We start from the raw sequence: 23,591 nt of genomic DNA, 5'->3' as shown, positions 1-23,591 counted from the left end.
AACCTACTTTATAGGGATGCTCTGAAATACTGGCTCGTAGCAAGTGCTCTATTAATATAACTGCCGCCATCATCATCATACCATGTGTCTCTTATGAAAGGAAAGCTAGGTTGTGGTTGAGAATGAGATGCCTTTTATTTTCTGCATTGAGATGGATGCCATCAATTATCCAGCTGGCACAGAGAGGCTACCCCTCGGTTTATCCAGTGCTTCTGGGGCCTGTCTGTTGGGAGTTCAATGGAGAGGACATAGTTGGTGGAGTGGCCTGTGGTGGAGAGGATGCCTCTTCGGGCACTTGTTTTGTAGACTGGACATACATAAATGTTCTGATGTGGAAACATTGCACTTTCCCCAGGTTTCAGCCAAATAACGGGCAGTGGATCATAGAGAATTTTGGGGAAAGACTCCTCAATCTGCACTGTTTCCCTGTCCCAGCGGGCACCTTCTAAAAAGAGTCCTTTTATGTAGGCCCCATCTTCTGGGTTACTCTCCATGACTGTTTCTTGTGTGGTTACCTGGAAGAGAGAGAGCTGTAAGTTCCATTACCTGCAATTTCCCTAAATGGGGCAGCATCAAGAGATCAGAAAATCTGTTGCAATGTCTGCCTTTCCCAATATACATTTCCCAGGACACTGTGGCTTCTGTAATAATACTCCTGCCTTCACAAATGAACCAGGTCTGATTCCTAGTCAGCATGCTGTGCTCCTATATGGTAGGCATAGAGAATGCACTAAAGTAGGAGCTGGGGGGTCACATTAACTGTAACTAGCTTAGTGACCTTGCACAATCGGGACCTGGATCCATAAAGTGAGAGGTAAGATTCAGATGCATGCTGGTAAAACAGCTGTCTGGCAGGGAGAAATAAAGCCTTGATTTGCAGTTTTTGTCAATTTCTATTGTGTACATGTTTCAGGCTATTAAAACTATGTAATAACCAGCTGCAACCGGCTCTGGTGAGTTGATATGAGCCAGCTCCAGCACATCACTGTTTAAATTCAGAGGTAGTAAAGTCAAATTCCTTAAGGTGAGTGCAGAAAATGGTCCAGGTGTAGGAGAATAAGGAGTGGTGGGGATTATGATGAACCAGAGAAGACAAGCTCCATTTAAAATCATTCAAATTCTCTTTCTGTTGTTGTGAATAGAATATTTTTCTCATTTTTACTCCTAAGTACTTATTGCTAGAATAGGAAAGGCTATTGGTTTTTGTATATTTAACCAGTATCCGAGTATCCAATCACCATATCAGTATTCTGATACCTATTATCTATCAGTATTCTGACAGGTGTAGTTTTAGAGTCTTTAGGGTTTCTAGGTATGCAATCATTTCAACATCAAAAAAGATGGATTTATCTATTTTCCAATATTTATCCCAGTTATTTTGTTACCTTATTGCATTAATTTCAGCTTCACGTAGCCTGTGAAGATTATCAAGTTCATTCATAAACTAAATTAAGACCTATCAACCAGTCTGCAACCTCTGGACAAGATGATCTTACTCTTTTCTCTCCATATATGGACAAAGGTGATACTTGATTATTGGTCATTCCTTTGACTTCACTCCAAGGAAAGCACTACCCAAGACCATTAACATCTTTCCAAATGAAGAGTCCACCATGATGAATAAACAATAGGGAAGCATGCTTTAATTTTTCTTGGTATAATGGTGGCAGAGTTTTTCTCTGGAAATATTCCTTATGTATACACAGCAACAAAGCCTTGGGAATTCTCTGATTCTGTCTGGAATAAATTTTGGAGCTATTTTTAAGTCATACTAAATACTTCACTTGTACCATCTCAGAAGCATTTGGGCCTTAACACATCCAAATGTTTGGACTCATTAAAAAACAGGCAACACTGCTTTCTCTGGTTGGTCCCTTGAGCTGGCCTAACCCAAAGTATGTCTACCTCAAACTCAAATCCGATGTGGTCAATGGGGATGGTGTATTTCCGGGCATAATTCTGAGAAACACCGGTCAAAAATGACTGTGTGAAGTAAAATCCAGAGATCCAAAAGACCACAGGGGGCCCGTGGTCAATCCATTCCTGGAGAGTCACAGAAATAAAAATTCAAAATCAACAGCACATCAAAGATAGTTCAAAGGCAAGTAATGTAAATGAGTTCCGTTAAGAAAGATGTTTTTTCTCTTTTTTCTCAAAACAGGTAGCCCTCTCGGTTTAGTTTGTGTTTTCCCACTTTTTTCCCCCACTTTTGAAATGAAGGTACAAACATATTTTCTACTTTAAGAAAAGCACACGTGCAAGCTGGTGTTGGGGTATAACAGACACTGGCAGGGAATGTAATAGTGGAAACTATGTGCCTTGCCTAAACTGAGCAACAGCCACTCATCTCATAATAGTTGCCATGCAGGAATGCAGGCTCATTGTTTCAGCTCTTCCTTTTTTTGCAGGACAAACATCTGGATTGTTATGTGTAATAATTCAATGTTTACATGCTATCTCAAAAGTTTTTAAATTAGGGGCACCTGGGTGGCTCAGTCAGTTAAACATCTGACTCCTGATTTCAGCTCATGTCATGATCTCACAGTCATGGGAACAAGCCCCGCATCAGGCTCTGCACTGAGCATGGAGCCTGCTTGAGATTCTCTCTCCCCCTCTCTCTCTCTGCCCCTTCCCTGCACATGCTCACACATGCACACACTCTCTCTCTCTCAAAATAAATAAATAAACTTAAAAAAAATTTTTTTAATTACCAGGCAGCCAAACCAAATATATCTATTAGTCAAATCTGGCCCATGAGCCACTAGTTTGTGACATTTATTCTAGTTCCGACTCCTGCCCTCAATTCTGGCAAGACTGTTTCCAGTAGGTGCTCAATCCATTTCAGAATGTCCTCTCTACCTGAATGCGTGTGCCAGGTGCCCAGCTGCCCTGACTCCCAGGTACCTGGAAGAAGGCCAGGCGGGCCAGCAGGTCAGCCACATAGCCCCCCAGGGGCTTTAGGGATGGGTAGGACTTGGCCATCCACATGGCTGGCACTTTACCCACGATCAAGCTACTGAAGACATCCTCCAGCTCTGAGGACATCAGGACCTGTCCTTTGATGGCTCGGCCAAGATCAATGAGGCTTCTGCGAACGACCTTGGTCAGCCTGCAAGAACAAAGGAGCTGGCTCAGCCAGCTTCTCCAGCTTTACCCTACCCAAATACCCTGACTCAGGTCTCCTTTCACTTTTCCCCTCTTTGAAAGGTCAGACAAGTAATATACATTCATGATGGAAAAATTATAAAGATGAGAAAAAAATGAAATCACCTGGTATCTCACCACCTAAAGATAACTTTGATGTTTATCTTTCCAAATTTTTCTATATGTAAACATAAATTATTTTTAATGGTATTAACTATATTACTTTTTTGTAATCTGTTTTTCTCTCTTAGCGTATAGGGAGCATCTTTCCAATTCAATAGAGACCTAAATCATCCTTTTTTAATGACTACAAGGTATTTCATTTTATTTAACCATTTCCCTATTGCTGAAACATGTTATTTCTAAGTTTGTTACCACTGTTAACAACATTGCTAGGAACATCCATCCATATCAATCTTTGTGGAAACTTATAATGATTTTCCTATGAAAGGTAGAATTTCTAGGTCAAAAGGTAATACAATTTGAAGGGGTTTGATCCATATTGCCAAAGTTCTTTTCATAGATTATGAGTTCCATGCCTGAGAAAAGGCAGCCTGGGAGATGCCAAGATTGCCTGCCTGTCTCTCTGGCCTCTATGTTATGAGGCCTAGCTAAGCCCAGAGGGAATTCACCTGAGAGTGCCAAAGAATATGCCACCAGAAATAACTTGTCATCTCTAGCAATTTTTGGAATCCCAGCCAAGTGGATATGAGAATGATCATATGCAAGAAAGGGATTCCTAGACGTGTAATCACTTAATATTCATATTAAGAGGAATTTAAGGGTCAGAACTTTGGTTCATGTGCTTGGCTGAGGAGTCAAGGGGCAAAGTTACTATCTGAAGGATTATTCCACAGACCTTTGGCTGTTACACCTAAAGACTTACTTGTAAGAGTTTTTCTATTTTTTTTTTTTTTTAACTATGTGCTCTGCTAGTTTCAAGGTTTTAGGAAGTAACATTTGCCTCAGAAGACACAGTAATGATTCCCCTGAACTGGAAACTGAACTGTCACCTAATCATTTTGATATTCTCATACCACATGGTGAACAGGCCAAAAAAAAAGTGATTGGTGAGGATGTGGGGGTGGATTACTCAATGTGATTAATCCTGAGCGTCATTGGAAAATAAGATTGCTGTTACCCTGTTCTCTTCTATTACAATGACCAGTGGTAAAGGCTAGTGAAGGCCCCTACAACCACTAAGGAAGAGTTCCTGTGACCTTAGGAGAGGATGGATGGCAGAAGAGCAAAGCCATTAGGCTTGGCATCTGGATGAATGACAACTACATCCCATCATGCAAAGTATCTGACTCACAGCAGTGCTGCTGCATCCTTAGCTCACACCCTATACTTTGCTTCGTTCCCCCATATGGTCAACTGTCTGTTGACTCTAGAGTTGACTCTAATCCTAACACTGAGAAGGCAAGGAATACTTAGATGACATTCTTCCAGTTCTCTAGTACTTCAGAGTTTAGGGATGTCCCTAAAACTAAGCAATGATCAATGAGGCAAAATGGAGACAGTAACAGATGGAGAGCTGGGAGCAGTGAGAACCTTTGACTTGAAGACAGAAGTGATGAATTTTCTCATTTGGTATATATGGTCTTTGAGAACCCTTTCAGTTTTATTTAGAAGTCAAATCAAGATGATCTATTGGGTTCTCTGCTGTAGTAACTAGAGAAGTAAGGAGGGCCAGAGACCCTTAGCTCCATGGCCAGCCCATCACACCCCTTCTCTACCTGTGTGGTAGGGGCAATGGGATAAACTTCTCTCCACCCTTTTCTATATTCGCCCTGATTTCACATATTTGGTAAGTGTATGGGCTCTGGAATCAGACAGCCTGGGTTCAAACTCCATTCTGTCACTGAATTACTGTATGACCTTGTGCAAGTTGTATAACTCTTCTGGGTCTGTTTTCTCACCTTTAAAATGGGGGCAGAGGGATTACTAACTGTTCCTATTTCAAAAGACTATTATATGGCTTGAATGCAAACACATACATGGTGCTTGGAGCTATACCTGGCACTAAAGGCTCAAGAAAAGTGGCTCTGATAATTACTTTTACTATGAGTCTGCTTGGTATTGGTTTTAAGCTGATTTTACAGGTGTACTATCAATGAGTGGAAGGGAATGACTAGAAAAATTGAGTTAAACTTGGGTCAACACATGCTGGGATCGTCCTATTCACAGCCCTCCCCATAGGTGGGGCAAACCACTTATCAAGTGCACGTGTCAGTTACTGCCCATGAGATCATACCCCTACACTCCCACTCCAAGGATCCAAGTAAGACCATCCAGCCCACCTGTTGAATCTGATGAGCTCCTGCCTTAGGACAGTGTTCATGGATTCCTCATAGACCACAGGGTACAACTTCACAACCACTTCCAGGTCAAAGTCTTTGGGAAGCTTGGAGAGTATGTCCTGAGCCAGCTCCTCAATGACTTCCTTAAAGTACAGACGTAGAGAGGTAAATGAGAAACAAGGCCTGTGCACTGTGGCTTTGTCTGGCTAAACGTGAAGCAGTGAGCATTGGTCTTTTTAATCACAGCCTACAGGACCTTCCTGGGAACTCTCCTACAAAAGCCAATTCTGCCTGGGGGAAAGGAGGTCACTTACCTCTCTACCAGTCTTCTTGAAGGCATCACCTCTTGGCCCAGAAAGTAAAAAAAGCTAAGCAATAAGAGCCCTATTCTTACACCTGAAGCAAGGTTCTGACGGCTGGATAGGTAGCCTCAGGCAGTGCTGAACCCAGCCAAACTCCTCCTAGGAGAGCATCTCCCACAGCTCTCTCAGCCAGCCCCTCATAACCAGCTCATGGTACAGATGGGACTCTTGCTCAGTGCCAGTGACCGTATAGGATACCTGGGAAAGCGGTAAGCCTTTCCTCAGCATCGAGCAAGAATAGCCCAGGGCAATGGGGTTGGCCAAGTAGGGGAGGGGACAGGCCTAGAGGAGCAAGGAGTAGGACCTGGGTGTAGGAGAGACACACAGCTCTGCCATCCTGTGGATCTGAAAGGCTTGGAACACACACTTCCTTCCCTCTTCTCACAGTGAGGGGAATTTCCATCCCTAAACTGAAACCAAGCAGGCTGCTCTATCTTTATACCTATTATCATTTATGGCACTATGAGCCAAATCAAGAGAAACGCGCAGCTGAGAGGGCTTGAACAGGGAGTAGCTCAGAAGATGGAGAAGGGAAGGGAAGGATAGGAAAGAAGAGGGTGTGGTGGAGTCAGGAGATGGCAGTCCTGGATCTGGCTCTGCCTTTGAGTAGATGAATGCTTTGAAGCAGGTCTCTTCCTCCCACTGGGCTATTTCACCCCCATCTGTAGACTGAGGATGGTGGACCAGGTCTGTGCCTCATAAAGCATGGACTGCAAGAGGCACCCAAGCTGTTTCTAGGTGTTTCCAGGACATGGAACACATCATGTTGAATCACATGGTGAGAAAGTCATTCTCTTTCCAAGTTTCAGCTGCCTTTCTCTTTTCATTCTTCTCAAGGGCAAAGTCTCAGATCAGTGCTAACTAAACGCTCTGTAACACTGGCTGATCCTCCTCTTTTCACAAGCAGCCAGCAAGGCCTCAGCAACATAATCTGAGAAAAACCTAATAACCGTTTAGTTTTCATTTTCTTTTTGTGGCTGTTGTGACTTTATGGAAGTGACACTGAGTTTCCATTTATGGTACTGATGTGCAGAGTTTTTTAAATATTTTATTTTTTAAGTAATCTCTACACCCAATGTAAGGCTTTAACCCATGACCTCCAGATCAACAGTCGCATGATATGCAGTGTTTAAAAGAAATGTTTTTAAGAGATTTTGTTTTAAATATTATGTAAATGTAGTATAGATGACATACGGGTAGAGCAATGACTCCTGAGGGTTATATAGGAGCAGCTGACAATCCGGAAACACTGCTGCTCTTCCAGGTCTGTATTTAAGGACTCTCAGCAGGAAGACCAGAGCACCCATGCCCCACGGAGTCTACCAAGCCTCCGATTGTCGGCCTTCTAGGTCATCACCCACAATCCTGCATGACCACCAGACGGACAACTGTCTGTGAATGGAATTACGTCTCCCACCCAAAGCCCAATTACCTGAGGGGACTTGCCACTCCCTCCTGACTGCCTAGGGAGGGTCAGCAGCACTCCTTGAAACAGCTGGTTGGTTTCCTGGTTGTCCTTGGTGATGTCAGCATTCTCATGGAGGCCAAAGACTTCTGGGTGGGTTGTGATGGGTAGGTTCCTAAGATACTCGATATAGGACTGGAAAGGAAATGTTCAGTTGACACAAACCCAGGTCCTCTGGGGTCCCAGAGATCACTCAGGGCTTAGCTGTACCCAACCCAAGCAAGAATCACATTGGATTGGTAGCACAGGCCACATCTGCCCACCACCCCACACACCAACCAACCAACCAACAAACCACACACACACACACACACACACACACACACACACACGGTGAACACACCCCAAGCTGTTCCTCATACAGTCTTCTGGGGAGTGAGTATGAAGGCAGAAGGACTGAGTATCTCCCCTCCCACCCCTAGCTTCTCCCTGCTCCCCCTGCAGTTCTGGCTTTACAGTCAGACTGAACTGGGTTTGGATCCCAGCTCTACTGAAAACTAACTGTGTAACCTTGACCCCAGTTTCCTTATCTGTAAATGGGAAGATAAGTGAAGTTACAGAGTAATAGGCTTTGGCATATAAAAGGTGTTTAATAAAAGAAATCCCTCTTAAAGCTCTTACAGATTTCCTGTTTTCTTCTTCCTGTTCTCATTCTCCCATCCAGTTTTTCTGTCCTTCCCCTTTAGCCACTTTCTGAACCTTTGTTTTCAAGTAGCAATTTGTAACCAGGTTACTACCAAGGCTTCATTTTAACCATCCTTCCCCTTAACTCCCCAAGATGGGCCCCACATTTTGAAAAGATCTTGTCTATCAAATACCCAGTTTTCATTCAATAATAATAATGTCTCTCTTAGAGGCTTTTTGGAATATTGGAAATAACTTATGGTCCCAAGTCAGGAAGCCCAAAGCTACCCCTGGCTCTCCTTGGCTACGCCGCAGCCCCTAGCCACATGGAGACTGCCAAGCCCCTCACCTGGTAGGAGCCATGAGGAGGAATGTAGTAAGTGTCTCCAGGAGCGAGGGAGTAATGGTCCTGCTCAATTTCCTTACAGTAGAACGTGGACAGAAGGGATAGCAGGAGACGCCTGTCTTTGTCATCAGTCACTCTGCCCCCGTAATTACATTCTCCTGTGGACAACCAACAGGAAGAAGTTGAGCTCAAGGAAGGTCATAATGAACTTGGTCATTAACCTAAAACAGAGGATTCTTCCGGCCAAGAAACTCTGCTTAGATGCAGGGTTGCTGAAACCAATGCTCACATTGGGATGAGATCAGGCCTTTTTGGTATTATGTTTGCCACAAAAATAGTACTTATTCACCACATTAGAAATTAGGAAGTAAAAATAAACTGAAAGAAAAAACCAATACAATCACCAATAATTCCATCAAAGGTAACTGTGAACATTTAGGCATCTTCTTCACGTGTGTGGTTGTGTGTGTGTGTGTGTGTGTGTGTGTGTGTGTACATACATGAAAGGCATTACATAAAGGTGGTTCAGGGCAAGCACTTTGGCATAAGACAGTCCTGGGTTCCAATCCCAGCAGTTTCTCATCTGTCGAGAAGCAGAGATAATTGCAGTACCCATCTTACAAGGTTGTGGTTAATAATGCTTATAAAACATTTAGCACAATATATAGCACACAGAAAGTATTCAATTTATTACAGCTATTACAAATAAATATATTTTTGAAAATTGTGATTATCCCATACATATTGCTTTGGGATACTCCACCCCCATCATTAATATCATTCTCTGAGACTCAGGTTTCTACACTCAGATTTCTACAAAAATAATTAGGTAATTCTTTGGAAGCCACATCAAATCCATCTCGCCAAGCCCATGACGCATTTTCTAGCTGGTCCAGATTCCATAGTATGTGGGTGCCACCTGGTATTTGGTAGTTAATGGACAACACACTAGTCTTCAAGGAGGAAACACATCTGTGCGTATATGCGTGTGTGGACACACATATGCAGGCTCATTTCCAATTCCAACCATTCCAGGAAGACACAGGTCTACAGACAAGAAACAGGAGGTATGGCCTAAGGTGGGGGCAGGAGGCCTCAGCTTCTCTTGGTCTTGGAGGGGTCTAAATGTGAAGGAGGAGGATATGGGTGGCTCATTAAGGGCAGAGTAAGGGTCTATTTACTTTTTGAGTAATTTGAGCCCTGCAGATGCTGTTTTACCTTAAGCCAGACCATCTAGATTTCTGAGGCTCTCTCTATGGACTTTTCCAGGCGTTTAGCAAAGTTCAGTTTGAACATTACGGTTGGTCTCAGCTATAAACAAACTTTTGATAGCACTATATTACATATAACAATTAAAAATATAACATCAAAGGCGCAGTGGTTTTCCCTCACTGAAGTCAGCATGGCAGAGCTCGAGGGCACCCAAAAGTGAACCCAAGTAAAGGTAAATCTCAGGCACAGAGTCATAGTGCAAGGTCCTGCCACCACACCCTTATCAGCAAATTTTCCTCCAGGGGATACCCTTGCAGGCTTTGGGTTTTATGTTTGTGAAGAAAGGTGGATTTCTTTATAGCTACTTATAGGTCTATTCTGGTATCAAGAGCACAAGTTCCTATGGGAGCCAGGATGTACTTTTGTCTTTTTTTAATATTTATTTTTAATTTTTTAATTTTTTTAAAGGAGCCCAGCTATTTTTTAAATTTTTTTAATGTTTATTTATTTTTGAGAGAGAGAGAGAGCATGAGCAGAGGGGGGGCAGAGAGAGAGGGAGACACAGAATCTGAAGCAGGCTCCAGGCTCTGAGCCGTCAGCACAGAGCCCGATGCAGGGCTTGAGCCCACCAACTGTGAGATCATGACCTGAGATGAAGTTGGACACTTAACCGAGTGAGCCACCCAGGCACCCCTACTGTTTATTTATTTTTGAGAGGGGGGGGTGGAAAGAAAGCACACACTCGAGTGGGGGAGGGGCAGAGAGTAGGGGCGGGGCAGAGAGGGAACAGGGGACACAGGAGCCAAAGTGGACTCTGTGCTGATAGCAAAGAGCACAATGTGGGGCCTGAACTCATGCACCGTGAGATCATGACCTGAGATGAAGTCAGAAGCTTAACTGACTGAGCCACCCAGGCACCCTTGCTTTTGTCTCCTCTAAGGTCTCTATTCTCCCTGCCAAAGGGCTGGGGGTACCAGATGAATAATGCATTGACTTTGGCCCATTGTATGTGATAACCACTGTTCAAACAAGACCTGTCTCTTTGGTTAGTGTCAGCACAGAGTTCTAATGATCATCCACATCTGGTTTTTCTTTCCTTCCAGGCACATAGGCAAGTTACACTTCTCTGGGTCCCTTGTGGGGGCCAGGTATGGGAGACAACTTCTTGTGCATTTAATTCCTGGCATGAGCCCTTCAGTGCTATTCCTGTGGCAGTGACCACACAAGTATGAGCTGAGACATGGCATCAAAAGTGGGTGGAGCTTCTGTCAGCTGGTAGATAGATAATCACAAGGAGCACAGACCCCTGCCATTTCACCCCAGACATGTAGAGTGGCTGAGAAATGGACCTTAGATGTCTTACACCCTTGAGATGTGGGGGTTGTTGATTCTCCTGGCCTAATTAGTCTATGCTGACTGGTCTAGGTGGGAAGTGAGTCTCCTCCAGTGGGCTGACACGGTCAGGGCAGGTTGCTTTATGGGCTCCAGGCAGTCCCATACTAAGACCTTATCCTAGGGCAAGTATGCACTCATTCTGCATTCTGAAGAACAGCCCTGGCATATGCTTCTGTGTGACCTGAAATGAGAGGAAAATGACTCACTTCTTTAGAGAAGTTCTTTCACCAAACTAATATCCACTGAGCTTATGTTGTGCATGTCACTTGGGGTTTCATTTTAGGGGACAGTGTACTGCGTTAAGTAAGGTCTACGTGACCTTTTACAACCAAACTTAATCACTCTGAAGTACGATTTCTCAATCTTAGCAGTATTAACAAGTTGTACTGGATAGTTCTGTGTGGTGAGGGTTGTTCTATGCATTGTGGGGTGTTCAGCAGCATCCCTGGCCTCTACCCAGTAGCATCTCTATTTAGTGGTGGCAAGCAAAAATGTCTCCAGACATTGCCAAATGTCCCCTGGGGGACAAAACTGCCCTTTGTTGAGAACCACTGCTCTAAGGCCTCAGTCTCATTGACTCTAAAATGGGGTCACTAACATGAAGCTCATAAGGTTACTGTGAAGACTCAAGGTGATGATTGTGTATATATGGAGCATCTGCCACACAATCGGGGAAAGGATCCACACAAACTCCTTAACATATGGAGCTGAGGAAGGAACTTGTATGTAATCTTTAAAAAAAAATTTTTTTTTAATGTTTTTATTTCTGAGACAGAGACAGAGCATGAGTGGGGGAGGGGCAGAGAGAAAGGGAGACACAGAATCTGAAGCAGGCCCCAGGCTCCGAGCTGTTAGCACAAAGCCCGACGAGGGGCTCGAACTCACAAACCGCGAGATCATGACCTGAGCCGAAGTCGGACGCTTAACCGACTGAGCCACCCAGGTGCCCCCGTAATATTGAAGACACCAGGGTTTTCCAACTGTGCTGCATTTTGACCTTCCGCCATGGTATTCCACTCGCTTTACCCATCTATATTTTATCTCCTATCTCTGGGCCTACATGATGTATTCCATGAGGGAAGCAACCAAGTTCTATCCATTTACATTCTTCTATATCATGTACTAGTAAATATCTGAGTGACTAATAAAAGGTCACTGTAGACTGCTTTAATATAAAACAGCAAGTGATGTTTTCACTTTAGGATACCTGTGCTGGGAACGTTCTCCTTTTTTCCCACTGCCTACCCTGCTTTCTTCTTCCACTTGTAAAACTCCTATTCATCCCTCAAAACCCATCCTTTATGTCTTCAGGAAGTATTCCATGATCACCCCCTACCCTATCCCTGAGATTTAATCACTGCGTTGCCTTTCGACTTTATATATGTTTCCCTTGCTGAATTTATGACTGTATTGTCATTTATTTCTTTATATATATTTTTTCCTTTGTGGACTGTGAGCCACTTGAAGGTAGGAATTGTGTCTTCATTTTTTATAATATCTGTCATGGTGGCCAGCATTATTAAGAGCTCAATGTTTGTTGAAAGAATGATTGAGTAAATAAATGAATGGAGGTGGAACCAGAAGAGCAGAGAGGTGGAGTAGGATACTGGACATTTATAACTGCAAAGCTTCCTCCCAGAAATACCTGTCAGGTAAGTCAGAGCATCAAATGGCACCTCCTTGTAGTCGTTCAGAAACATCTGGATCTGCCGCATACTAATCCGCAGGTCAGATTCATTGAATTCATAAGGAATATTCCAGCCTGCACAAAGCATAGAAGAATTAAAGACTTCAGTGCCAAGAGCTCATAATTCCACTCAGACATTGAGCTGTAGAGTTAAGCATCATGTGGAGCAGCAGCCTCTTTCAGCCCCATGAATATCAAGTACCAGGCCAACTATTAGCCTTGACATTTACTGCCAATGTGGGAGCCATTCTGCCTGAGAAAACATCCATTCTAAAATCAATTTTCTTATGGATCTCCCCATTTGTTAAGGTAGATGTTAATATGCTGGAATTTGTGGAATGAGAATAATTCACCCTGGCTGGAATACTGTGGTAATGCACAGGGTTCCAAAAATAACACTAAAGCATAGCTAGAGAGCAATATCTTATGATTAGGCAACAGAACTAAATCAGCTTGGAGAATTCCCCTCCTCATGCTCATGGGAAAAATGGGATGGCCAGCCTTGAAGAAACTATCAAGGGTATTTTCAAGGGTATAATGATAAATGCCCAGAGGGGCTGGAAAAGTGACATAAATATGTGAAGTGGGCACAGTGTAAGATAGCAGAGTTCAGTGGGATGTGTGCTCTGCAGGGACATTTAATCTCCTCCTGAACATTTACATGCAAATAAAAATTTAGCAAAATAAAAAATTCGTGTTCTGGCAAAAAAACCCACAACTGGCCTGTTGGCTCCAAGCCAAACTCTTACATGGATTTTTGGAGATCTGGCATGGGTGGGAGAATAGTGGTGGGAGAATATGGTATATGAAACACAGATGTGGTGGGAGTGTCCAGCCCAGGCTGTGTCATCCCTGTACCCCTCAGTGGAATGGTCAGGTGGTCTGGGAAGCTAACAGGGGCTGTGGGTGGTGGGAGAAGGAAAGGAAGAAGATGCTCAGAGAGAATCACCAAGAGGACAGTTTGCCTCCATATTTAAGCCAAAAGAACAGCTGAAAATGCATCGCCTTGGGCCATTTCAAGGCTGTTGAACAAAATCAGAGGTAGCCCAACCTTTAAACCATGTGGATATGGAATCTGTATTTAGCAGTTGGATGTTCTGCTCTAACAACAGCATTAAGTTAAGATAAAGTAGTAAGTTAGGCCATGGACAGGATATGTTAATAATGAAATTTATTTTTAGTTTTTCAAGAAGAAGCACAGGCAAATGTCCCAGTTGTACTTCCTTCATTGTTATGCACATGTTTAGAGAACTACTCAAAATTTCATAAATTACCTGGTGACAACTCCCTGGAAAATGGCCATTGTACCTAAGATAGGCAAATACTCACCAAAGGGAAGGGCTTACAATTTTTTCATTAACATATTACTTCAATAATTAGGAGACCTCTAATTTTGGAGCAACATCTCTTTTCTTGACATTGATAGTGACCTAATTATAGGGTTGTCAAATTTATCAAATAAAAATACAGGACAGTCAGTGAAATTTTAATTTCACTTAAACAAATCATGTTTAGTCTAAGTATGTCCCAAATATTACATGGAATATACTTATACAGCATTTTACTGGCAACCTTATCGGAGTATAAACTTGAACACATACCTGCATTTGTCTGTGATCTGTGCCCCAGCAGCCCAGGTACACTGTCATCACTTACCTAAGGGTCCAAAGTTTCTCCTTTCTTGAACAATGGCGTGGAAGAAACATAGCCCGAACAACAGCTTCTGCCATATGACTGCCTTTGTACAGCTTTGGAAAAACACGGGGTCCGAGATGGGGTCATTGAGATAGGAGCGCAAAAGGTTGGCCCGCAGCCCTTTGGGGGGCTCGTTGGTCATTTTGATCCCATTTTGGAGAATGCTGACTGGAAATTTCTCTGATGGATAGCTGGTTAACCAGAGTCTGGAAGAACAACAGATCTAACTATTTAGAGCAATGCAGTAAGTTATATTAAAAAGCGATAACAAAAAATAATAGCCACCATTTATTAAGCACTACTGGATGCCAAACCCCATGATAAGAATTTAATGTATGTCCCTTCCTTGACCCTCTCAGCCACCCTATGTGAAGGGATTAGCTATTCCCTTATACCAGGGAGGAAACGGAGGCATGCAGAGGTCAACTGGACTTTTCAAGGACACACCACTTAGAAGCAACTGAAATGGGATGTGAACTCAGGCTCCTTGACTCCAAAGGCCATCTTAAACACCACACCATATTCCTCCCCTGCAAGACTACCTGAGAATCTACTAGGTCAGTATGACACCTGGCACCCCAGGAGTTGCCAGGAGGGAAGGGAAGAGGCCATAAACAGGTAGATTGAGGTCTGACTTCAGGCTGCAGTTAGGTGATATTTAGCTCCTACCATGCAAACCAACACAAGGCTACAACATAGTTTGAAGTAGCTGCCAACTTTTAAAAAAACTGGGACTTTCTTTTAAAATTCTAGATTCCCATCTTCCCTTTAAAATAATGAGAAAATCTGAACACAAGGGGCCTGCATTCCTGCATGGCAATAGTCACTTGGTATTAGGTAGTCACTGCTCTTCTCTAAAGGTCATGCATGGGCCTCTAGTTCACTGCAGTCCCCACCACTCTCCGTTGATGTCCAACACTGAGGCTGACTGCCCATGATGACTGCCACTGTACTGTGGGAACTGGAATATCTCCTGTGGCCAAGTCCTCTTCATTCATATATGTTATTCCTGGCTCCTATAGGCACTTGGGGTAATAACTTTTGTGTTAGGATCATATTACAGAAGACCATAATATCAGCATAAATAATTTTTTGTTCAATGTTCATTGTATCATTGATGGTACTTAATCAAGCCACCATCCCAAACCAAACAGAATTCCTGAAACTAATTGGATTCCTTTAAACTCTTCTATGGATTTTATAGGAGTCTTACATGTATATAATAAACCATGGCCTAATCTGGCTTTGTAAATAAACACCAAACACTTTCCTATTTTCAGGCAAACATGACTAAGATGAAAATAACCAGGGGCACCTGAGTTAAGCATCTGACTTTTGCTCAGGTCATGATCTCATGGCTTGTGAGTTCAAGCCGTGGGTCGGGCTCTGTGCTAATAGCTCAGAGCCCAGAGTCTGCTTTGGATTCTGTGTCTCCCTCTCTCTCTGCCCCTCCCCCACTTGTGCCCTCTCTCTCTCTCTCTCAAAAATAAACATTAAAAAGGAAGGAAGGAAGGAAGGAAGGAAGGAAGGAAGGAAGGAAGGAAGGAAGGAAGGAAGAAAAGAAAGAAAGAAAGAAAGAAAGAAAGAAAGAAAGAAAGAAAGAAAGAAAGAAAGAAAGAAAGAAAGAAAAAATAACCAGCAAACTTTGTAGCCTAGAACAGGAGTTGGCAAACCTTTCCTGTAAAAGGTCAAAGAGTAAATTTTTAGGCTCTGCAGGCCATATGGTTTCGGTTAGAACTACTTATATTGTGAAAGCAGTCACAATAGACAGGATATGAATGAGCATGGCTCTATTTCAATAAAACTTTATTTATGGACACTGAAATTTGAATTTCATATAATTTTCATGTGTCATGAAATATTGTTGTTTTGATTTTTTTTCAACCATCTAAAAATGTAAAAACTCTTCTTAGCATATAGGCCATACAAATCAGGTAGCAGGCTGTATTTGAACTACAGCCTGTAGTTCGCTGACCTCTTGCCTGGAATAAGAGAACATTTGAGTTGAAAAGGGCTTTGAAGTCTGTCTGGTTCATCTCATCATTTTGTATACGCGAAAATTGAGGCCCAGTTTTGCTAGGCTTTAAAATTCACACAAAAAATAGGTAGCTCTTTCCAGTATTGATTAAAATTCCACAGAGCCCAAGAAATACAGGTTAGAGCAGCATGGACATTGGTGCCTACACTACAGGTGAGATTTCTTCCATGACAATTTTAAAAATCAGATTTACTGACATTTAATCTACTTTCCCAGACACATCTCCTATTATATCCCCCAACAACTTCTCATAGTATATACCCTATATTCATAGAATAACTTCTCAGTGTTTCCTTCATATGCATCTTTGCTTTTATAGATGCTATCCCTTCCAGCTGGAATGTCCTTCCTGCAAAACGATCATCTTTCAAAACCCCAGGCAACTGTCAGGCCTCTAGGCACTCCCCAGCTTTCCCTTCCCTTTTCTGTGCTCCAGGGTTCTTATTCAAACGAGTACAGCAGGTACTGCATGGCATCAACATCATTCATCCATGGTCTGTTTTCTGCTAGATGAGAACTGCGTTTGCTCATCTTTGCACTCCCAGCCACCAGCATGACATCTGGAGCTCAAGATTGGGGCCCAGAAACAGGTAGTGGTGGGGCAGCACCTCACCTGAATCTGATGTTAGTGCTTTCAGGAACAATCACCTCCTCACAGATCTTCTCCAGTGTAGGCATCCAGCTTGTGGCCAGGTGGCAGTTCTGTAATACCACCCAGGTCCCATCTTTGATGGCAGTGTTGATCATTTTGGCAGCAATTGAGCCTTGGCCTTGGCCAAGGGAGATGGTCTGTGTTCTGGTGCCTCCCATGCCAAGATCATCAGCAAACTTCAGCAGGCCTGAGACCAGGAAGAAAAGGGTTTTTCTGAAAGAGGACAGGCCAGCTAAGACCATATTAACAGGGACTATGCAGAAAGAAGGGCTACATCAAAATTCTGGACTCAGAAAGAAACTCACTGGCTTCTGTCAATTACAAAAATAAGCATCTCTATGGGGAAGATTTAGATTTCTTTTAAGAGGATGAATGAAGCTACTATTGATTCCTCTTTTGTTCTGAATACATAGACATTCTTTTTTTTAAGTTTAAAAAAATGTTTATTTATTTTTGAGAGAGAGAGAGAGAGAGAGAGGGAGAGAGAGAACATGAGAAGGGGACGGGCAGAGAGAGAGGGAGACACAGAAGCAGGCTCCAGGCTCTGAGCTGTCAGCACAGAGCCCAGCCTGGGGCTTGAGCCCACGAACCACAAGATCATGACCTGAGCCAAAGTCAGATGCTTAACCAACCAACTGAGCCACCCAGGAGCCCCTCTAAGTTTTTTTTTTAAAGAAATCTCTACCCGCAGCATGGAGCTTGAACTCATGACCCCAAGATGAAGAGCCTCATTCTCTTTGAACTGAGCCAGCCAGGTGCCCCAGGCATTCTTTATTTAAAAAAATTACAAACTGAATTATATAATACAAACAATAACAACAACAAAAAAAAAAACAGAGTCTGAGAGACAGAATTTCCCAGGTGCCAAAAATGAAGAGGGAACTCAAAACTAAAGAGATGAACACACAACCAAAGAACTAGAAACTGGGTTGTTACAAATGTATTTTACTAGAAAAATAGGCATTTGTACAGTGAAATTTCAAGTAAGTCTCTTTCTCTTCTCTTTTCCTCTGAGGCAGCCAATGTTACTAGCTTTTTGTGAATCCTTCCAAACATATTTTATGCATTAAATAAATGCATATATACTATTATGTGAACTGCAGAATACTACACTTGCTTCTTTCACTTAGATGTTTTCCACATCAATACAGGCACAGCTCAGAGATATTGCGGGTTTGGTTCCAAACCATCGCAATAAAGTGAATGATGCAATAAAATGAGCAAATGATTTTTTTTGGCCTCCCAGTGCATATAAAAGTTATGTTTACACTACAATATTACCCATTAAGTTTGCAGCAGTATTATGTCTAAGAAACAATGTATGTACCTTAATTTAAAAATATTTTATTGCTAAAAAATGCTATCATCTGAGCTTTCAGTAAGTTACAATCACTGATCACAGATCACCATGAAAAACAATGGAAAAGTTTGAAATATTGCCAAGAATTACCAAAATGTGACCCAGAGACATGAAGTGAGCAAATGTTGTTGGAAAAATGGCACCAATACTCTTCCTGTCATCTTGGAGCCTGTGGCGGCCTGCTGGAAACAGGACTCCTAAAACGACAAATATGTCTGGAAGGCTGTGGTCCAAGGCCAATTTTCTTTGGAACCAGAGGGAGCACACGGCACTTCTTAAAATTGAAGGTGTTTATGCTCAACATGAAACTGAATTCTATCTACGCAAGAGATGTGCTTATGTGTACAAAGCAAAGAACAACACAGTAATTCCTGGTGGCAAACTGAAGAAAACCAGAGTACTCTGGGGAAAAGTAATTCATGCTCATGGAAACAGTGCCATGTTTTGTGCCAAGTTTCAAAGCAACCTTCCTGCTAAGGCCACTGACCACAAAAATCTGTGTGATGCTGTACTCCTTAAGGATTTAAACTTAACTGAGAGGTATCCGGGTTGCTCAAATATTCGACTTCGGCTCAGGTCATGATCTCCCAGTTCGTGAGTTCAAGCCCCACATCAGACTCTCTGCTGTCAGTGCTGAGTCTGCTTCAGATCCTCTGTCTCCCTCTCTCTCTGTCCCTCCCCTGCTAGTGTGCACACATGTGCTTTCTCACTCTCAAAAATAAGTAAATATTCCTAAGAAAAAACTCTCCTTAGTTAGACATTCTGTCATTAAAAAAAATACATACATACATACATACATAAATGTGTAGATTTGTTCTCTTAAAAAAATAAGAAAACTGGGGCGCCTGGGTGGCTTGGTCGGTTAAGCGTTCGACTTCGACTCAGGTCATGATCTCACGATCTGTGAGTTCGAGCCCTGTGTCGGGCTCTGTGCTGACAGCTCAGAGCCTAGAGCCTGTTTCAGATTCTGTGTCTCCCTCTCTCTCTGCCCCTCCCCTGTTCATGCTCTGTCTCTCTCTGTCTCAAAAATAAATAAACGTTAAAAAAAAAAACACAAGAAAACTGGAACTGATAGGTTGCTTGATGCAGGGTTGCCACAAACCTTCAATGTGCAAAACAAACAAACAAACAAACAAAAAAAACCGGATCTGCAAAGTGCAGTAAGGTAGAGCACAATAAAACAAGTTATGCCTGTACATACAGAAAAGTCTTATTCTTTTTCATGGTTACATAGCATTTCACGATTGGAATATACCATACTTTATTTAACCAATCTGGACGTTGGGTGATTGTGGACACATAACTTTTGCACTCATAAGAAATGGGGGGCTAGAACTGAGACTTTTGTAGAGAGTTGGGACCTTCAAAGGGCTGCACCTTTATGTTAAGGTGGCCAGAAATCTGGCTACTGGTCTAGAAGCAATGCAGAAGCTCATCGGTGGAAAAAATAACTCTCTGCTGAGAAAACAAAACACTAAGCCTATGCCACATGTGGATGAAGGATGTGGGTTTATAGTACCTGTGGGTGGGATTCCCCAACTGAGAAATTTCCCATAAAATTGATATAGAATGGGGGCACCTGGGTGGCTTAGTTGGTTAAGCGCCCGACTGTCCATTTTGGCTCAGGTCATGATCTCATGGTTTCGTGAGTTTGAGCCCCGTGTCAGGCTCTGCACGCGCCTCTGTGAGGTCACGCACTCCGTGTGACAGTGTGGAGCCTGCTTGGGCTTCTCTCTCCCTCTCTGTTTGCCCCACCCTGCTCATGTTGTCTCTGTCTCTCTCAAAATAAATAAATAAACTTAAAAAAATTGATCTAGAGTGGCAACCCCCCCTGGGGCATCAGTGTTTGCATATGCAAAGTCGTTCTGTTAGGGCACTCCTAAAACCCAAGGTATTAGGAGACTCCCACAAAAGAACACAAGATTGCTGATTGTGAACTCACAATAAAAAATTACAAGCTACGTGAGGAAATATATCACTATAAGGGATAGCACATAAAACAATCAGGAGAATTTATACTCCACAGATTATATATGAACCCTGTTATGAGCCCAATTATGTCTCTTTCAAATCCATATGTTGAAGCCCTAATTCCCAGGACCTCAGAATGTGGCTGTATTTGGAGATGGGGTCTTTAAAGAGGTGATTAAGTTAAAATGAGGTCAACAGGGCAGGTCCTAATCCAACAGGACTGGTGTCCTTAAAAGAGGAGGAGACTGGAACAATGACATACTCACAGAGAGAAGACCATATAAAGACATAGGGAGAAGATGACACAGGGAGAAACTGGCCACAAACAAGCCAAGGTCTCAGAAGAAATTAACCCTGCCGACGCCTTGATTTTGGATGTTTAGTTTCCAGAATTGAGAGAAAATAAATCTCTCTTATTTAAACCACTGAGTCTTTGATATTTATTTATAGCAGCCCTAGCAGATTAAGATAATTTCTGAAAAAGACCATGAAAGAAATACATCTAAAAATCAATAAAGAAGGACCACAAAGCATAATAAAATTCAAAGTCCTATGAAAAAAGAAATACGTGGATTTGGAATAAAACAAATAAAACTTCTAGAAATGGAAAGCACTGTCACTGCAGATAAAAACTCAAAGTACTGATTAAAAGCACAGGGTAGAGACAGCCAGAAAGAATTAGTGAGCAGTAAGGTCTGCAATCAATGATCCATCCAGTAGTACTCATATTGTGGTTTCCAAATCCTGTGGCCTGTTTTGAAAGAACTGGAGTTCCTTAAAGAAATGTCTGTACAAGATGAGCCCAGAATACATGTTAATTCTATACGGCAAGGATGCTATATAAAACCACTGGGGTTATGTGAAAACTACTAGGCATGAAGGGGCCCCTACAGGCTAGAGACTGAATGATTTGAAAACCAAAAAGAATAGTAAATAATAAAACACCACCATGTTTGAAACACCCACTATGTTAAAATCTATGCATTCACAATGGCACAAAGAAAATCTTATTGCTTAAGTAACTTCACAGGATACCAGGGCACTAATTTATTAATATGAAGTTTGAGAAATCAAGAGAATGAACCAAGTGTCTATTCTGCTGGTCCTTTTTGAGCTATAGTCAGAGTAAACCAAAGAGTTGACCAAGGAAATTTTTCTTCATAGAGGAGTTCCAGCGAATAAATGCAAACATAGTTGACAGAATTCAAATACCATTTTGTAGCCCTAATGAAATAATGGATCTGGGGATTGATTTTTTTAAGGCCACTAAAATCATCAGGTCAGTTGTTTCCAAAACATACTGGAATTATCTGAAAGACTTCTTTTTTCTTTTTTTAATGATTGTTTATTTTTGAGACAGAGAGAGAGAGAGAGCAAGAGAGAGCACGCAAGCAGGGGAAGGGCAGAGAGAGGGAGACACAGAATCTGAAGCAGGCTCCAGGCTCTGAACTATCAGTACAGACCCTGACGCTGGGCTCAAACCCAAGAACCATGAGATCATAATCTGAGCCAAAGTTGGACACTTAACCAACTGAGCCACCCAGGCGCCCCTACCTGAAAAGCTTCTCAAACACAATGCCTGAGCCTCATTGACAAAGATTTTAATTTAATTGGTTGAGGGTGTGGCATGCACATGGAGGTTTTTCTTAATCTGCCCCCTGCCCCTCAAACTAGGTGATTCCATTGTGCAGCCAAGATTGAGAACCATCACATTAGCTGTGAGGCTGATGGGAAACTTTACAAGGGGAGCAGAATGGGAAGGTGGATCACAATGACAGTGCCTGAGTCCACTGATAAAACTTAATCAGAAAGGGAAAGACAATCAGATAGTATATGCTTCCTGGTGTGAGGCACTACAAGGGACACAGTACCCGTGAGGTCTCCTGGGAAGTTATCCAAGTTAAATCTGATCAGGCCTCTAGCACAGACAGACAGGAATATGCAACATATGCCACTGGACACAACTGGCCCATCCTTTGCCAGCACATCATCATTTTACAGACCATACTATGACCTTTCCTCCATTTCTCTTTACCTTTCCTGGTTTACCCTCATTGCTCTAATTTAAATCTGCCACATAAAGGACATAGGCATTAAAATAAAGCTACTAGAAAGGGACCATGAATTTATCTTTGACAATAACACTGTGGTATGGGAGCGTGGAAAGGGTACTAGTTCGTTTCAGCTCCCTCCTCCGACTTCCTCCCTGGTGCACAGCTGTCAGCTTTCCATCCAGGTCAGGATAAGTGTCAAACACCTCAGGGGTTACAAAAGAATGGCAACCTTGTCATTTGCATTTCTGGTACTTTTCTTCATTCAGCCACAGAGAAAATGAAAGCTTTGAGATCCAGCGGAACAGAAAACAAATCTATTTCTGTCAATAACTCATACCTGTTAATATGCAATAATTGATTTCTGGAAAGATACACAAACCAGTAATAATGGTTACTTCTGGAAGGGTTAGGAGGAAGATATACCTTTCACTCTACACAAGGGTTTCTCAACCTCAGCACTACTGACATTTTGGGCCAAATAATCCTTTGTTGCAGGGGGCTGTCCTGTGCACTGCAGGATGTTTAGTAGCGTCCTTGGGCTCAATCTACTGGATGCTAGTAGCACCCCCTACTTGTGACAAAAAAATGTTTCACCACTTTGCCAAATGTCCCTTGAGGGGGCAAAATGGCCCTGGTGGAGCCACAGTCCTATACTTTTCCACATTGATTTTTTTTTTTTTTTTTTTTTTTTTTTTACTATATATAGTTATACACAGTATTAGTCATTACACTTTAATTGGGGGCACCTGGGTGGTTCAGCTGGTTGAGCATCTGACTCTTGATTTCTGTTTAGTCATGATCTCACAGTTCATAAGTTTGAGCCCCACTTTGGGCTCCACACTGTCAGTGCAGAACCTGCTTAGGATTCTCTCTCTCCCTCTCTCTCTCTGCCCCTCAACTCACACGCATGCATAGGCACACACTCTCTCACTTTCTGTGTTTCTTCTTTTTTAAATGTTTATCTATCTTTTTGAGAGACAGAGAGACAGAGCACCAAGTGGGGAGGGGCAGAAAGACAGGGAGAGACAGAATCTGAAGCAGGCTCCAGGCTCTGAGCTGTCAGCACAGAGCCCGACACGGGGCTTGAACTCTCGAACCATGAGACCATGACCTGAGTCAAAGTCGGATGCTCATCTGACTGAGCATCCCAGATGCCCCCTCTCTCTCAAAATAAACCAACATTAAAAAAAACCTTTAATTTAAAAATTAAAAGAAAAGAGAAAAGCCTAATTTGGAGAGGCAGTAGTATTAGAAAATGATTTAGGACAAAGATGATAAACTAC

General features: G+C 42.5%; 1 protein-coding gene across 3 annotated transcripts in view; it reads right to left on the bottom strand.

The window, feature by feature from the left end:
- Positions 1-116: 116 nt before the first annotated feature.
- DNAH3 (dynein axonemal heavy chain 3) overlaps positions 117-23,591 on the bottom strand; it is a 170,553-nt gene continuing 147,078 nt past the window's right edge. For 2 of the 3 annotated variants that reach the window (XM_058710216.1, XM_058710217.1), the window contains 9 exons: positions 16,885-17,110; positions 14,195-14,439; positions 12,497-12,613; positions 8,248-8,402; positions 7,242-7,409; positions 5,448-5,590; positions 2,905-3,109; positions 1,906-2,043; positions 117-515 (listed from right to left, as the gene is read on the bottom strand). In XM_058710216.1, the coding sequence (XP_058566199.1) occupies positions 162-515; positions 1,906-2,043; positions 2,905-3,109; positions 5,448-5,590; positions 7,242-7,409; positions 8,248-8,402; positions 12,497-12,613; positions 14,195-14,439; positions 16,885-17,110 (1,751 nt within the window). In that variant the 3' untranslated portion in view covers positions 117-161. The remainder of the gene's footprint in view (positions 516-1,905; positions 2,044-2,904; positions 3,110-5,447; positions 5,591-7,241; positions 7,410-8,247; positions 8,403-12,496; positions 12,614-14,194; positions 14,440-16,884; positions 17,111-23,591) is intronic. The other variant, XR_009256448.1, reaches the window with a different exon arrangement.

The sequence above is a fragment of the Neofelis nebulosa genome, chromosome 18 (assembly GCF_028018385.1).
Source record: "Neofelis nebulosa isolate mNeoNeb1 chromosome 18, mNeoNeb1.pri, whole genome shotgun sequence".
Classification (NCBI taxonomy): domain Eukaryota; kingdom Metazoa; phylum Chordata; class Mammalia; order Carnivora; family Felidae; genus Neofelis; species Neofelis nebulosa.
This window is presented reverse-complemented; position numbering and strand designations above follow the sequence as displayed.